The sequence below is a fragment of the Vigna unguiculata genome, chromosome 7, assembly GCF_004118075.2.
Source record: "Vigna unguiculata cultivar IT97K-499-35 chromosome 7, ASM411807v1, whole genome shotgun sequence".
Classification (NCBI taxonomy): domain Eukaryota; kingdom Viridiplantae; phylum Streptophyta; class Magnoliopsida; order Fabales; family Fabaceae; genus Vigna; species Vigna unguiculata.
In genome coordinates this window covers 3,791,155-3,808,877 of record NC_040285.1, presented here as the reverse complement: position 1 = coordinate 3,808,877, position 17,723 = coordinate 3,791,155, and the positions used below count along the sequence as shown (strand labels likewise).

The 17,723-nt window shown below is 27.3% G+C and overlaps 2 protein-coding genes across 3 annotated transcripts; both read left to right on the top strand.

The window, feature by feature from the left end:
• The first annotated feature begins 5,091 nt into the window (after positions 1 to 5,091).
• LOC114190126 lies at positions 5,092 to 9,044 on the top strand. Of its 2 annotated transcripts, XR_003605770.1 has the most exons (7): positions 5,092 to 5,160; positions 5,251 to 5,350; positions 6,278 to 6,325; positions 7,027 to 7,067; positions 7,152 to 7,277; positions 8,105 to 8,218; positions 8,782 to 9,044. XR_003605770.1 is itself a non-coding variant. In XM_028078896.1 (6 exons), the coding sequence occupies exons 2-6, from the start codon at positions 5,274 to 5,276 to the stop codon at positions 8,895 to 8,897; spliced, it is 408 nt and encodes a 135-aa protein (XP_027934697.1). In that variant the 5' UTR covers positions 5,092 to 5,160; positions 5,251 to 5,273; the 3' UTR covers positions 8,898 to 9,044. The 2 variants fall into 2 exon arrangements, 1 of the variants encoding a protein (XP_027934697.1); XM_028078896.1 differs by lacking the exon at positions 8,105 to 8,218.
• Positions 9,045 to 13,016: 3,972 nt separating this feature from the next.
• Positions 13,017 to 13,563, top strand: LOC114190308 (copper transport protein CCH-like). Its single transcript, XM_028079142.1, has one exon. The coding sequence runs from the start codon at positions 13,032 to 13,034 to the stop codon at positions 13,368 to 13,370; it is 339 nt and encodes a 112-aa protein (XP_027934943.1). The 5' UTR covers positions 13,017 to 13,031; the 3' UTR covers positions 13,371 to 13,563.
• The last annotated feature ends 4,160 nt before the right edge of the window (positions 13,564 to 17,723 follow it).

Below are 17,723 nucleotides of genomic sequence, written 5' to 3'. Positions count from 1 at the left end.
TATAAAAATTATAAAACAAGTACATAAAAATTGGCAGTAAGAGGTAATTTTACTATATCACCCCTGTAAAAATAGTGAGCAAAACAATTTTGTCTCCACTTGTTTAATTTTCTGATTCAAATGGGTTGTTTCATCAGGGTTAGGGTTATAGGATTCAAATGGATTATAAAGCTACCGTATATGATTTTAAAAAAATTTAAATTATGGTAATTTATTATTAAATTTAAGGGTTAAATACCTTTTTGGTCCTTATTTTCGTAGTGTGTTGTGGATGGTCTTTATTTTGACAGAATGTTTAAAATGATCCTCATTTGTACAGAATGTTTTATTTGTACAGAAGTTAACGGAGCATTGTACAGGTGGCACAATTTGTATTAGGGTGGGTGTGTTACGTGTACTGTACAGGTGGCTAATCAACGTTAATTTTTTAATTTAGGGGAAATTTTGCAATTAGGGAAATTTCTTCATCTTCGTCTTTCTTGAACTCGAATTTGCAGAGGAAGCAGCTAATACTTGTCATTTCATAATTGGATTGCAGTTGCGCTCTTCATTTCAATTTTCTAATTAATCATCATCAACGAGTTAAATGAGTGTAAGGTTTTTGGGGTTGTGTTTGCTCGTGGGTTAGGGTTTTCGTAATTCTATTTTTGGGTTTATTTGTATTTTGTATTTGTATTTCTAAATTACCTGTTGAGATTGCACCAGATGCCCAAACTGCTGAGAATGCACCAACTGTTGAAACTCAAACAACTCAACCACCAAGGAATGAAGTGGAGAGTCAAGCAACACCACTACCAACACCAGAAGAACCATCTAAGCAGTTTAGGATGAAATTACAGATTAGGAGGAGACCATGATAACAACTACAAACATCTTAATTATTTTTTGGAATTTCTGATGTAGAATTCATTATTGATGTACTGCATTTTGACTTCTCTTAAATTTCGTTCAATTTCACTCTTGTCAAACATTGATGTAGTGCATTTTGATGAGGATGAATTAACGTTATGAATTTAACTTCTTCTAGACTTAGATCAATTTAATTTTTCCCAAGCTTAGATCAATATCACTTACTTCAATGCTCAGATTAAGATCTCATCTTGAACATGGTGGGACTAATATTAACATAATCAAACTAATTCATTTATTCATTTAACAATAGTACAAAATAGATAAATAGATTGAACTTTAAAAGATTACACACAATAACAATATGTATGAATAATACAATAACAACACAAGTGAATCCTATTACTAATTGCAGCCTCTTCTCAGCAACCTGACTTCTCCAAATCATTAATTTATCTCATTTGTGTCATGTTGATGACATCCTTTTCATCAACACCACCATTTGAAAAAGTTGCAGCCCACATTATTGGAACCACCACTCTGTAAATCAATAAACTAAAAATTAAAACCATTTTATTATTAACACAAAAATAAAAACAGATTGTACCCAAAATTTTTTACCAATATTCTTTGGTGTTCTTGACATCCTCAAAGTTGCCATCTCTCCGCAGCTACAACTCGGAATTAATTAATTTCTCGTTGAACCACCAACAGTGCACGAAGATTGGGACCGCAACACACCTATATAATGAGATTGCAGGAAGAAGAATATTGCAGCAACGCCAATTGGGAATGGAGGAACAAGATTGTCAAAACTCACCAACTGCCCAAACATTCCTTACCAAAACCCTAGCTCATTTATTTATCCCCAAATATCTAATTACCATACATGTACACCTCTACAATGCTCCATTAATGATTTAAACGGCGTTTCAGAAAAGGACCAAGTAAAACACGAATTGCGAAAATGAAGACCATTTTAAACATTCGGTAAAAATGATGACCATTTTAAACATTGTGTCAAAATGAGGATCATCCACAACAAACACTACGAAAATGAAGAACAAAAAGGTATTTAAGCCTAAATTTAAAAACTAAATTAATTTTATCTAGACGGCTTAAATTTAAAAAAAAAAATGCTTTCTGAATTTATAAATATTTTTTAATTTTTTTAAAATAGTGGGAATGATGCTGTTCTCTTAGGTGTTGTTTCAATTATACTTTGGATTGTACATTCTATAAAATCTTAAGTTTGATCCCTAACTTTTTTCATCACAATTTTACTTCCTTGATTTCTGGTTATTATTATCCTGATTTATTTAGGCAATTGTGATCCTTTAACTTTCAATTATCCATAAATTTATTTTATTTTAAAAATACATTGAATCTCTTTTAAATTAAATATTTATGATTAACGAACTAAATCGGTTCCCAAAAGCAATGAAAGACCAAAGTAAAAAATCTTGGACATTGGAACAATATGAAGCAATGTTCATAAGATAAAGAGCATGTAACAAACTTATTGTTGGCTAATTGTTTTCCCTTTAGGTTTACACAACTCAATTTTCACTGTCTTGCAAATTAAACTTAAAGATGTAGTTTGCATAATCACCTCTTGGTGATAGTGATTTCCAATATATTCCAAATTAAATTCTTTTTCTGATAAGGAATATGTTTTATTGGCAAGTGATTAATCAATCAAGACTTATCAATTAACTTAATTAACCACTTGTCATTAACTATTTCATTTGTCAATAAAAAATATCAAATTAAAAAATAATTAAATTTGAAAAGTATTATTTAGTTAAGGACGATGTTCTTTCACAAATTAAATTAGTTAAGGAACATAGAAATGTTATTTTTCGAGTAATGTTGACTAAATACCAAAGCAAGTGATCTGGTAATCGGGTTTTTTGCATTAATTTCTTAATCTTTCTTCAAATAAAATTTTCTCATTGTTAAAAGAATGTAAATTTGCACAGGACTTATTTGCAGAGTTTGAAAAAATTGTTCGGAAACATAGATTTAATATAGTTTGTGGCTTCGTGGACCTTGGATTGGCATCAAATGCAAGGTCTTGACAAGGAATTATCCAAAAAAAGTGAACCAAGATTTGAAACAATTCTGCGATATGAATGGTTTGGAGAGGCCGACATTGTTATGTTCCAAGCTCATATCGAAATGAGAGACAAGAAGGTGAATTCATGTCATGGAGGTTGTTAACATAGGGAAAATAGTCTTTTACTTAAAATTTATTTTTTAAATTTTGTTTTATAAAAATTATTTATTAAGTTATTATAATTAATTTTATTTAACATTTTTTTAATAGATAATGAGGTTAATTAATATAATCTTTTTTAATACATAATTGACCAAACTGTATTTTTTAATTTTTTTTATCTATTATTACAATTTTATTTATAGTTCATTTTTGTGATCCAATTAACGCATCAATTCTTGAATAATTTGATTCAAATTTTCTAGTTGATATATATGTATATTTTTATATTAAATAAAAAATTAGAATATATAAAACATTACTAAAACTAAATATATAAAATGAATGAGTTTAAAACAATAAAATATGGTTCTGATCGTCAAGAAAGTAAACTTCATAATATACTTGTAGTTTATAGAAATCTCAAGTCTCTTTCTTTTCGGTTTCAACTTTTTTACAAACTTACACGATAGTAAGTTTTTTTTTCTTCTAAATTTGAATTATCTTTTTACAAAAAATTCAACTTCGAATTATGCTTCAATTAATTTATTATCCACTAAGAGACTAAATCCCAATCTAATTAATAATTTTGTAAAAAATTACAGTTTCTCGTCAAAATATATGAAACAAAAAATCTCTCAAAACTCGTAATTTGAAAGTGTCGTAAAAAAAAATTGGACAAAATAAACGTTTTCCATATTCTAATACAAACCCAAAACAGAATAAAAGTAACAATAACACAAATAGAAAGGACAACCATACTAAGACGATGATGAAAAATTTGGTATAACTAGTAATATGAGATTCAATGAATATAATTTGAAAAAAAGCTCTTAAAATAAAAGAAAGTAAAGAGAAACTCATATAGAGATAAAAAGACAAAAAAATAAAATAAAATTCAGAATAATTATAAAAGAAAAAAAATAGTTAATTATTGTTTTATTTGTAAACAAAAATTATAATTTAGTAAATAAAGATTTTAACTTATTAATTGTTTTTTAATATAAATTACAATTAACGTACACTAATAATTATTTATTAAATTTTATTTTAAACAAAAAATTATGATTAATTTAATAGAACTGTTTTAGTAATAAAAATATCTTTTTAAGATTTTTTAAAATTAATTTAATAAAAATATATTAATAAAAAAATTGAGATTTTTTTAAATGTAATTTTATAAAAAAATAATATTAATAAAAAAATAATTGAGAATTTTTTGGTTGAGTAAAACAATATTAAATCGACCACAATAATGATGATGATATTACTGTTATGGAGGTTTCAGATTGATATTATACTCTTAATATTCTACGGTTACTGACCTTTACTGTTTCTTTTAATTTTATATTTTGAAATACAACACTAAAAAATTAAATAGTAAAATAAATAGAATTATAATTATAATTATATTTGTGTAGTATCTCATTATAATTATCGAATTTTTATTTTAGTATTTAATTTTCCTGTATTTATTTTTATAATATCACTAATTTAAAAATTAATAAAAATAAGTTTTTAAAATTCTAATTATTTTTCTATAAATGTTATCATTTATTTATTTTTTTAAATAAAAATAAAAATAGAAATAAAATAATTATGTTGATATGTAGCACAAATATAGTTAAGATTTCTTTTTCTATCATTTAAATTTTAGTATTATACTTGAGAGTAAAAAGTTAAACAATCACATTCATCATCCAAATTAATTAAAAAATATTAAATTTGAAAAAATTAATTAAAAATATATAAATTTAGAAGGACTTCACTATTTTTTATTTTCCATAGAGAAAAATAAAACAATAACCAGCTAAATTAAAAATAATTTACTAGTAAAAAGTTTAACTAAAAATATTTTATCCTAAGAAAAACATGAAATTTAATTATCTTCTTTCCATATTTATATTTACATATATAATTTAAATTAATTATAAAATAAAATGGTTTTAGACACCATAGCATACGATTGATTACACGTGTCAACTGGTTCACTATAAATACTATCACATGCCTCCACTCCTCACACTCACTGAAAAGTTAGAACCTAAACTTTGTCACTTTCTAACCCTAGCAGCCTGATTTGAAACTCTGAGGTAAGTTTCATTGCTTCCGTCTTCACATAATTTCATTCTCTCCATAGTTCACTGTTTCTTCCGCTTTTTAACCTAATTCCTTTTTGTCAGTTTTTTCGTTAAGATCTGATCTTATGGAAGCCTCTGAAAGAATGACTTTGATCCGCTTCACTTCAGTCTCTACTGTGATTTCTTTGATTAAAATTGACAGGTACTGATCTTATTTCAATATCAAAGCCACTGGACAGAAAAATATGATATATATATATATATATATATATATATATATATATATCTGTATTATAACAAAAAATTTAAATGCTTTCTTTGTTTGTAAAAAATTGTTTTGTTTAGTTTAGCTGTAAATCATATTTTTCTTGATAAAAGAGAAGTTAACTGATATTTTGACTTGTTATTCCAAGTATGTGGTGACTTCTGAAATATCTTTACAACTTGACTTTTGTTTGATAGAATGCAATTTTTTTTGCAGTCATATTGTTCTAATTTCTTTAAGTGGACGTGCTCTGTGTAGTTATCACTTGAGTCGGTCAAACCAGCGCTCAATTTTGATTTCCTTATGAACTTTCAACCTATTTAACACTTCAAAAGTAAAATTTAATTGACCGATAATGATTTACTATATTTCCAACACCAGCCGCGACAGTCACTGCAAACATAGTGATGTTTCAACGCTGTCTGTCTCGTCTCTGTGTTGTGTTGACGGTGACGTGAGAAGAAAGAGTATCCCAACTCACGATTGTGTTCCAGCTCGAGAGAGTCAAGCGGTGAAAACCCTAATTTGAGAACAGGGCATAAACCCTTCGCCAATTAGGCTTTTTTGGTTGACCTATAGGTTTATGGTTTTACATCATGGGTTTTTTTGGATGGTTTTATTGAATCTCCACCTTCCCAATCTTAGTACAAATACCAAATTTGTGATAAATTCGAATTGTGTTTGTATAGGTGTTGTTTTGTTCCTCTGAGTTTGACTGTTTTTTGTGTCTTTGTCTTCTTCAACACACCTATTATTTAACTTTAGAAAAAGATTAGTTTTCTTTGCTCGTAACATGGACAAGGTAACATACATTTCATTCTATATATTCTTATGTTTTTGTATTCATTTTTTTTTTCCTTTTAGGAACCATGAAGAGAAACCGTGCACTCCCAAAATCAATATGCCGAATGGGTAAGAATAAGTGTTTGATACTTTTTCCATTTTAGAATAATCTTAATTGCAATGACTTGAAAAAAAATAGTGTTTAATTATTATTTTTGGTTGTTAATTTAGAAAATAATCACAAAAACCTATACGAGTGTTATTTTGTATATATATATATATATATATATATATATATATATATATATATATATACTAACACATTAATACATTTACCTTCTATTTGCCATTGCCATAGATGATGGTGATATGCAATCTTCAGTTGCAAGTGTAGGGTTATGCCTCCTCCTTGTATCACAAACCATTATTTGAAAAACCTCTCAGCAGAGGAAATGGACCCTTTTAGATACCAAAGATAAAAATGTGCTAGTACGGATAGATTTTTGAATGATATCAATTTATTCATTGTTTTATCTGAGTTGACTGTTTACTACTGTGTATAATTATTAACATGCACGCAATGCAAGTCTCTTCCTTTCCCTGGTTGGTGGTGGTAATGGTCTTTCATCCTACCACATATCAATATCATGAGAATGAGATATTGTGATTGAAAAAGAAATTTTGACATGAATTGTTATTAACTGGCTGCTGTGATGATTTTGCTTTTCTTCATAGTACTTGTAACTTTTCTTTGCATTATCATAAAATTAGTAGAGGAAAAACTTTGGCAATGTGTTTTAGGTATTTACATTACTCCTTTATCCTTGTAGGTCTAACGTTGATACTGAAATGCAAGTTTTGGCTGTCATAGGTTTCTTGGCCTTGAACTCTCATTTTAGTCTATAATAACTTTCATATTGTTTCTTTAATCAGATTTAACTCATTGCTTTTATAGGTTTTCACGAGAATATAGGGAGATATTATTCTTCGTGGATTGAGAATGAACATCTCCATATTCAGATGGAACTATGTGATCAGATGAAAACTGTCCGAACTATCAACATTACTTCTGAACTATCAGGTGAGTTGGTTTGGTGATCATATATTGATTTGGGGTCTGAGATTTGTAGTACATTGCAATTTTTGCATGATTTGTTGGTTAGATGTTAAGTATAACAGAATTCTCTGATGATGAGAAACTTAAAATCACATAGCAATAGATGACAACTTCCTTAATGAAAAACAGATTCCTAAATGTGTTTCAACTACTTTCATACTGTGCCTTTTTAGTTGGGCTCTATCACATTAATTCAACAATCTTTTGACTCTCTTGAGAGGATTCTTTTCTTAGTTGGGGTTAGTGGGCTTTCTGAAAAGCTATTGTAATGTTTAATTTTAATGGGTGTGGAGGGACTATCTTATATTCATGCAATCTCTACTTAAATTATAATTTGATAACTTGTTATGCGTTTTGTATGTAAAATACAATAGGAACATGTGAATATTAGAGTATTAGGAGGATGAATAGAAGCATGTTGTACTGTCTGTGTGTGCTTAAGCATTTTTACGATGAAATAACTTTTTTGCTGGATGGTATTTATTCGAAATATATATACAATTATTTATTCAATCACTTCATTATAAATGACTTTTATCAACAAAATTGATTATTATTCAAATACCTTATTATTCTCTTTGTAATATATACAAATATTATTTAAAAAATATAAAATGATTATTAATTGTATTACTGACTTGCCTATTTAATGAGTCGTCTAATCATTTGTTACACTTGATACTCAAAGACTCATGTAAATTTCTTCTCTTTTCGCACCTTCACCTAATTTTAATTTCTTTGTTCGTTATTTTTTATTTTTTCATTTTTTAAATATAATTTCTTTATGTTAGGTTCTTTCTCTTGATGATGATATGATCGTTTGGAAATCCAAACAGGATGATTTTGATCTACACCATATCAATCACCACTATGATTTTCTTGATTAAAATGATTAAAAAAGACAGGTACTTATTTTATTTTAATTTGATTTCAAGAGGCTCAACATGAAAATATCAAATGAATGTATATTATTAGTAATAAAAAAGTTTAAATATCTTTTATAAAAGTATAGTTTTGTTCTACCTTTTCGTGAACCTGCTTTGTTTATATTTTACTTAAACGATAACTTTCAACCTACCTGAGACTTTGTATAGATAGAGTTAAAAGTAAAATTCAAATTCACTTATGATTGTTTTATTTATTTTTTTAACTCCACTTCAATTTAACGTATTATTTAGTGAAATTCATACATTAATTAAAAGTTAAATATATTTTTATTTCTTAAATTTTGATGTATGAAATTCATTTTTATTTCAATCTACTAAATTGATATTCACCTATATTTCAATCTCTGAAATTTGATAAAGACATATTCCAAAAGGCGAGGTGAGTTATAATGCTCATAGTTTTATTGTCTTCACATTTCTCTATTATCCAGGTACTAAAAATAATGTATGATAGTTGCAGTGTGTGATATTCCTATGGTGTATTATCGTTTCTAAACTGATTAAGAATTCTTTATTTTCAGGATCGATCTTTGGTGAAACTATCGAAGATGCCATTGCAGATTTTGTAGTAGATGAAGAGGTTGTCATTTTTGAGGAAAAAGATTTTCTTGAGTATTTAACAAACACGAATAAGTAAAGTTATATTCTGTTTTCAATTTAATTATGATTGACATGAGTGAAATTAGTTTTAGAACTGATTCATTATATTTGATGAAGTCTGATGGTTATAATAAATATTATAGTTGCAATGCCTAATGTGGTAATAGATTATGTTTGAAATTAATTTGGATTATGGACAATACACGGAAGACTTTATATTCGTAATGTTGAGTTTACGTCTATTTAAGGCCCCCACTTTATAATAGAAAATAAAATTTACATTATATACCACTAATGACCGGCCTAATTTTACATCTTTCGATTATGAAGACAGAAGTAAAAGGTTATGTATCTGATAAATATTTATTTTTTTAATAACAAAATACTAACTACTAATATTTATTGATAAAAAAAAATTAATATAAATATTTATAATAAGATAAATATTTTTGAATTTTATAATTTTCATGTTCTTGTCGAATGAAGGAACCACAAAAAGAGGATTGAGTAGTGTTATAATGAAATAATTATAACAATAAGATACAACACAAATATAATTAACATAAAAATCAGATAATTATGAAGATGTATTAGGCACAGAAACAATAAAAAGTACATTTATTTTATTTTAAAAATAATAAAATATCATATATTATGTATATTGAAAAATGTGTACAATTTTTTAAAAACTAACCATAATTACTTGCTCTTTATCTTTCATAAACTTAATTTAAGAGTTGGAGAGAATAAAAAATAGTACATCATGACATAAAAAAATGACAAACAAAATTAAATTGCATTATCATATCTCTATTAGAAAAAAATACAAATATCAGGGATGAAATAGAATAACTCCAATACATAAAAAGATAGTTTTAGACACCATAGCATACCATATTACACGTGTCAACGGCCTCACTTTAAATTCTATCATTACATGCCTCCACTCCTTACACTCACTGTAAAGATAGAATCCAAACCCTAGCACCTGATTTGAGACTTTGAGGCTACGAAGCTCAGACACGGATATGGACACGACACAAATATGGGAAACATCCAAATTGAAAAAGTGTAGGATACGAACACGGCGATATATATTGTTAAAAATATTTTAATATAATTTAAAAAATAAATAATTAAAAAAAAATTCTATTGTTACTTATGTTTTTATAGATTTTTAATTTATGGGTTAATGTGTTTTATGGCTAACGGCTATATTCTTATTATATTTTACTTCTTTGTATCCTTTTGCTACCTATAAATACTACCTAGGTGCATGGGAAAAGACAACAACAGAGACAACAAACACTAGAGTTTTTCTTAGAAATTAGAAATCTTATTCTTTCTTCTCTATATTATCTTTAAGACAGTAGTGTTCATAAGGTTCAGAAATTCGTTCGATCTGACAGGTTGTTGTATCTTGGGAGAGGAACGCATATGATTTGAAACACATATGAGTGTGTATTTGTTTAGCCCTATGTAGTAGGAGCGTTTTCTCTCTAGTGCTATGTGTGTCTCAACCCAACATATTTCTACTCATTACCTTTTATCTTTTATTTATTATTGTTATTATAATTGGTGATCTCTATTAATTTAATTGTTTTATATATTGTCTTAATATTATTATTGATTTAATAATTATTATATCATTTTATATTTTTATTATTATTAGTATTATTTGAGTAATTTTTTTATAATATATATATATATATATATATATATATATATATATATATATATATATACATACTTTTAGTTCAACGATCAATTAATACTGAGTTTACTGTCTCAAAAAAAAAAAAAAGATTAATGTTCAATTTGTGCCTTTCCTTTCCTTAATGTTGGTATATGATGTTCCTCACATCTTCAATCAGTGAATCCCACATCTCATACACTAAATGAAGAGTAGCCATATCCGTAAAGATGAATGTTCAATTTGTGCCTTTCCTTTCCTTCATGTTGGTATATGATTTTCCTCACATCTTCAATCATTGAATCCCACGTCTCATACACTAAATGAAGAGTAGCCATATCCATATTTGTTTTTCTAAGAACATCATAAATAAAAACAGTAAAAGCAAGTATATAATCAACCTTCATTCATCAATTATCATTTAATAAAATTTATTTGACTGTTCATGCATTATCAACATTATCCTCTTTAAAATACGAGACACATATATATTATAAAATATATTAATTATATAATTATATATAAATTAATGTAATAGAAATTAAATTATTTAAATATAAAAAATAAAAGATATCATAAATTAAAATTAATTATAATATAATATATTATATACTAATTAAACATATTAAAATTTCTTTAAATAAAATAATTATATTGAGAAAAAAGTTAAATGATGAGGAAGTGAGGGGAGATAATTCTTTGTAATCCGTGAAATCAAAACAAATTGATTAAATAAAATAACTATTATTAAATTTATAGGTTTAATTAATCGTAAGGTACCCAGTTTGGTACTAGCGTGTCAAATTGGTACCCGCTTTTAGAAAAATGTCAATTGCATCCCAACTTTTGAAAATTGCTTCAATTAGGTACCTTTCAGACAGAGTTGACTAACGCCGTTAGTCAACGTGCCACGTGTCAATCTGTGGTTTTTTTGTTTTTTTTTTTTAATTTTTTTTTAAATTTTTTTTAAAAAAAATTAAAAATGCCACGTGTCAAGTCCCTGTGTGTGACTCGTGGCATTGTCAGTGCCACGTGACATTGTAATGCCACGTGTCAGTGTCACTATCAGATGTTATTGTGATGATTTCGATTTAGTCCCCATTTATGTTTTTTCGTTTCAATTTAGTACTTACTTATGTGTATTTGATTCAATTTTGACCTAATAATTTTTAATAATTAAAAAAATTAAGTATTTGATATTTATATTAAAACTTAGTGGTAAAAGTCATTTTATTAAGTCATTTTTAATAAAAAAGAAATAGCATAACATTCATACAAATAATAAATTTGGTCTGAAATTAAGAGAAACATTATAAATATTAGTACTTAATTTTGTAAAAATATTTATACTTAATTATTTTTAATCTTATAAAAAATGGATTACAAAAATATTTTAATTATTAAAAAAAAATTGGGACAAAATTGAATCAGATACACATACTTAGGTACTAAATTGAAACAAAAAGACATATGTGGGGACTAAATCGAAATCAACACAATGACATCTAATAGTGACACTGACACGTGGCATTACAATGTCACGTGGCACTGACAATGCCACGTGTCACACACAGTGACTTGACACGTGACATTTTTATTTTTTATTTTTTAAAAAAAATTAAAAAATTAAAAAAAAAATAATTTTTTTTAAAAAAAAATCAAAAAAACCACAGATTGACACGTGGCACATTGACTAACGGCGTTAGTCAACTCTGTCTGAAAGGTACCTAATTGAAGCAATTTTCAAAAATTGGGATGCAATTGACATTTTTTTAAAAGTGGGTATCAATTTGACAGGCTAATACCAAACTGGGTACCTTATGATTAATTAAACCTAAATTTATATTATGTTTTCTTTCCAGCTCCTTCTTCTCTCGGTGGCTTTTCTTTTCTCTGATAACCCTATTTTCTACAATGGCAACCGCAACGATAAGATCAACATCCACTCTTCTCCACACGTCCAGAAGGAAGACCGTGTCCGACCCAAATATCGTGTCCGACACCGCGTCGTACGCGCTTCCGACGATGTCCGTGTTCGGTGCGCTTCCGACTCGGGGAAGCGCGGCTCCAACACCGTGTCGGAGCTTCATACGTGTATTAGTGTAAGCTAACATTCCACTTTGAATCCATGATCTTTTGTTGTTGGGTATTGTGAATAACCCCTTTATGATTTTCAATTGATTTTACGAATTTACTCATATTCTTTGCATGTAATACATGCGAATCAGTTTCTTATCTGTATTTTAATATCTAATATGATGATTTCATTGATGCTTGAGACATGTTTGATGGAGTTTCAAAAGCTTTTTATTTTCCTAACTATCGTGTGACACTCAATGTGATGGAAATAACCCTTTTTTGGTACATACATTATTCTAAGAGGGATATGACAAGCAAAAGTTTTGTTCCATTCCATGTCCATTATTAGCTTTACCCTTCAAAATTTCTGCAATGTTATTATATCAAAATATAAAAATAATGGTGTTTATATGTATAGGTGTTGAGTCATTTGACATTGATATGAAGGAGCAGAAGGTGACAGTGAAGGGAAATGTACAACCAGATGAAGTTCTGCAAGCTGTTTCCAAAACTGGAAAGAAGACTGCATTCTGGGTGGATGAAGCACCACCTGAAAACAAACCTTCAGAAACTGCACCTGTTGCATCCTCAGCTGAAAATGATACCAAACCTTCAGAAACTGCACCTGTTGCATCCTCGGCTGAAAATGATACCAAACCTTCAGAACCTGCACCTGTTGCCTCAGCTGAGACTGAAAACAAGCCTTCAGAAACTGCTGCTATAGAAACTGTTGCCTAAGGCCTTTGTCCTTCTAGTTTTCTATGTGAAAGTAGGTCTGTTTTCAAATGCTACTTTTCATGCTTTCTGCTATATCAGCTGTTATATTTTGTGTGATGTTACTGATATATAATCTGCAATAACTCTTGGCCTGTGTTTCACATATCAGATACTTTTCAACCATCTTATAACTAAGGATTTCAACTTGTATTTCTCTTGGACTCTTCTTACTGTCTTCATTTTTTAATATAAAGAAAATGTATGTCACAGATAATTTTATCTCATTACTATTTTAAATTGTTTTATAAATGTCAATTTTAGTAAGTTTTATTATGATTATAAGGATATTATTTTTTATTAGATGATTTGAAATAGCAAGTCGAGAAATAATTTGAAATAGCAAGTGGATTCGTAAAAGAGTTGAATAGAGTTCACAACCAAACTTTTTAATAGATGATTTGGAAAAACAAATATAAATGAGCAGACAATCTTACAAACTAAGGTTTATGTTTAAAAGACATTTTATATAAAAGGAATTTTCGTATAATTATTTAATAGGTTGACAATCTACAAATATAATAGACGTATATAAAGAAAAGGTCATCTTTATTTAGTTATTTTTATGAAAATTTTAAAATGTTTCAATATAAAAAAAAAGAAATTATAAATAAGTAAAAAAAAATATTAGAAATTTAAGGCTTAAAAATTGAATTTATACAAGTTACTGTATTATAGAAAATATTTTTTAACTTTTGATAATTTTTTTATAATATGAGATAACACTTTTAAAATAACTTTCTATTTTTTATTATTTTATATTTCAAAATTACTTAAAAATATCACCTCAAATTATTATAAATCTTAAAAAAAATTATCAAAATTTAATTATAAAATTATCATCATCCATTGTCTTTGATTCTTTAAAATTTGCATATGAATTTCATTAGATATTTCTTGCGAGTATTAAATACAAGTCACAAGAAGGAATGAACTCTGTGTTTGTAGGAAACATTTCGATAATGCTTAAAAATTAAAATGTATTGTATTTGAAGGAATGAATTCTGTGTTTGGAGGAAACATTTCGATAATGCTTAAAAATTAAAATATTTTGTATTTGAATTGTTTGCAATTAAATTTTCTTTATTTTCTAAATAACTTGTTTAGATAAAGAAATTAAAATAACTTATATTTCAATTTCTTTTTTAGATAAAATTATTGAATTTTTTATGGGATAAAATTTCATTTTAAAAATATTTATTTTAGGCTTAATTATGTTTTGAGTTCATGATAAATTTGGAAACGGACTCGACGACCCAGAAGAGTTAGGTTGGGTCGGTTCAATGATCTAGACAAGCATGATCAACTTGACGGCCCATACGGGCAGATCATGCTCGTCAAATTTGTCAACCCAGCCCGACCCAGCCCGTCTAAGTCGTTGGCCCAACTTGGACCCACTGGATCATTGATCGCGCCTGACCCATCTGGGTTGTCAGGCCTATTTGTGTCATTGGACACACCCGACAAGTTTGTCGTTGAGCCAACCGGTATCGCCCGAGTCGTCGGACCATCGGTCCTGTCTAGGTTGTCTGGTTGCTCACGCTTGTCGGTGAACGAGTTGGTTGGGCCATTGGGCCTGTCCGACATGTCGCCGGTCTTGCTTGGGCCATCAGACTCACTGACCTGTTTGAGTTGTCAAACTCGCCCAATCCGTTTGTTATCAGGTCACCCAGTTCGTCTGGGTCATCGGGCCTGCTCGATCCGTTTGTGTTGTCAGGTCGGTCTAATCCGTTTGGAGTGTCTAGCCAGCCTAACATGGTTGTCGGATTTGCCGGGTCCGTTTGGGGTTGAGTCCAGAGTGTGAGGTTGAGTGAGAAGAATTTCCAATTTTACCTTTTTTTATGATATTTGAATTCTTTGTAATTTAGCTGATTAAAATACTTCAAAAAAAAAATACATTTTAGATGTTTTTAAATTTTTCTATCTAAACAAAATATTTCATTAAAAAAATTTCAAATTCTCTGAATAAATAAATCATCTTTAAATTGTCCGATCCGAATCCTCCATAAAGTTTACTTCTTCCACCTTGTAACCACCTGCTATAAATAGATGAAATGAAAGGTGAAAAATGAGAATTGAATGGGTGAGAAAACGAAAAGAAAGAGAGAAAAAGAAAAGAAGGCTGATTAAGGAAAAAAGGAAAAAAGATCGTGACCGATAAACTTTGTTAATATCACTTAGACAAGAAAGCATATATATATACTTATTCTATGTTATCATATGAGGTGTCCTAACTCATCTTTTAAATTATCACATATTATTTCTAAATATTATTATTTTTAAATTATAGATATTTGTGAATATAAATGTGCTAATATCATGTATACGGTACTGTTTATATGTATACTTATATTATTATAAATAATATCATATAATGAATAAATAATATATATATATATATATATATATATATATATTTTATCGACATAAATTAATATATTATTTATCTTATATGAGTATATAAATACATATAAATCCTCTGGGAATTAATGCATACTTGTTATGATTTTATATGTTTTTACGTTATTTAAAGATCATCACATTAGATATAATAATAAAATCATCTAATTTTTAATTAATTTATACTTAGAGTTTTTATTTTGGAGATTGAAATAAGTAAATTTTATTTAAGATAAAATATTTTTTAATTATTGTTATCGACTATGATGTAACTCATTTATCTCAATTAATTCCTAAACAATAATGTACACTTGTTTATTAAAAATAATAATAAAATAAAAACAAAAATTTATGTTCAAGTATATAAATATTTTCATATTATTTTCTATGTATTTTGTGTTTCTTTTCTATTTTTCTATTTGATTATAACAAAATAAATATACATATAATAAATGGGTAGATGACATCTCTTATATCGGTCGGTTTAATGCAATCATCCAAGTAACTTTTTTTACAATGCAATGGACCATTGATGTGTAAAATAATACAATAACTTTTAACTTTAAAGGCCAAGAAATACTAGTGTTGTCCCTTTTTGACGGGTCACCTTCTATTAACTTGATAGGATTTATTATCTTTTTACACCCATGGACTAGTCTACTATGAAAAAGAATAAAAATAAAAATATTAAATTATTAAAAAAAGGAAAAGTAAGATGTATGTAATGTAAGTCTATGTTGCATAATTATAGTGTATTTATGTAAAATATCAGCATAAGTATAAATAAAAATAAACTGTGAAATATTTTGTCAAATAATGTAGGTGTTGTAATATTTTCTAATAAAGAAAGAAAAATTAATTAGGATGTCACAATTTTATCATGTGGGATGTCGATAACCTCATCTTACTTCTTTTTCTTACATATTTCATGCTATTTTATTGTAAAAAATGTCCCTAATCTTATATTTTAAATAATCATATACTATCTCTAAATTTTATTATTCATAAATACATTATATATATATATATATATATATATATATATAATATTTGTATATATATTATATTTAGACGATGTTTTAATCTTTTCAAAAAATATTACTGAACATATAAAATTTGTGTATGTATATGATGATGTAGTTGTTACAAAAATTTTAAGATGATTTATGTAACAATCCAATTTAGGTCATTATTGATTAATAGTATTCCGTATATAACTTTAAATATATATACCATGTATTCATAGTCCTTTGAAAATTTAAAGTATAGATTTTTTCTTTAACTTTTATATAAATGAGGCACTACTAAATACTATATATATATATATATAAACATACATACATAATTATTACATGCGAAAATCACAACTACAAACATGCAAAAGAAAACTAATGAACATAGTAATTCAAGAAAGCCTATGATAACAACCATTTAGAAAGTCATACACGATCCACATGAAATGGTATGGCAAATTCATATCCTACTGAGAGCGGTTATTACCAACCTTCTAACCTCTCTTGACTAACTTAGTCAGGATAATTTCAAGCACAACTATACTGTCATTTATGCACCACACTATGATTATATACGATAGCTTTTAAACTGTTCCAGATTTTATAAATAAAATTATAGCTTATGCAAATCTCTAAAAATTATGTTCGTATATTCAAATTAAAGATAATTAGATAAAAAATCAATAAAAAAGAATCAATTTAATTGGATGACAGTAGAAAAAATTATACATTTAACAAACAACAAAGGTCAAAGCAGTAAAGATCCTACATTATAGAAATCTTACGTGAAAAAGTCGAATTACAATTTTCTATTCCAAGATCTCAACGGTCAAAGTTAAAAATTATGTGTTCGACCACATATTAAAATTTCAATAAAATCCAACAATTAATTAAGAAGATATGA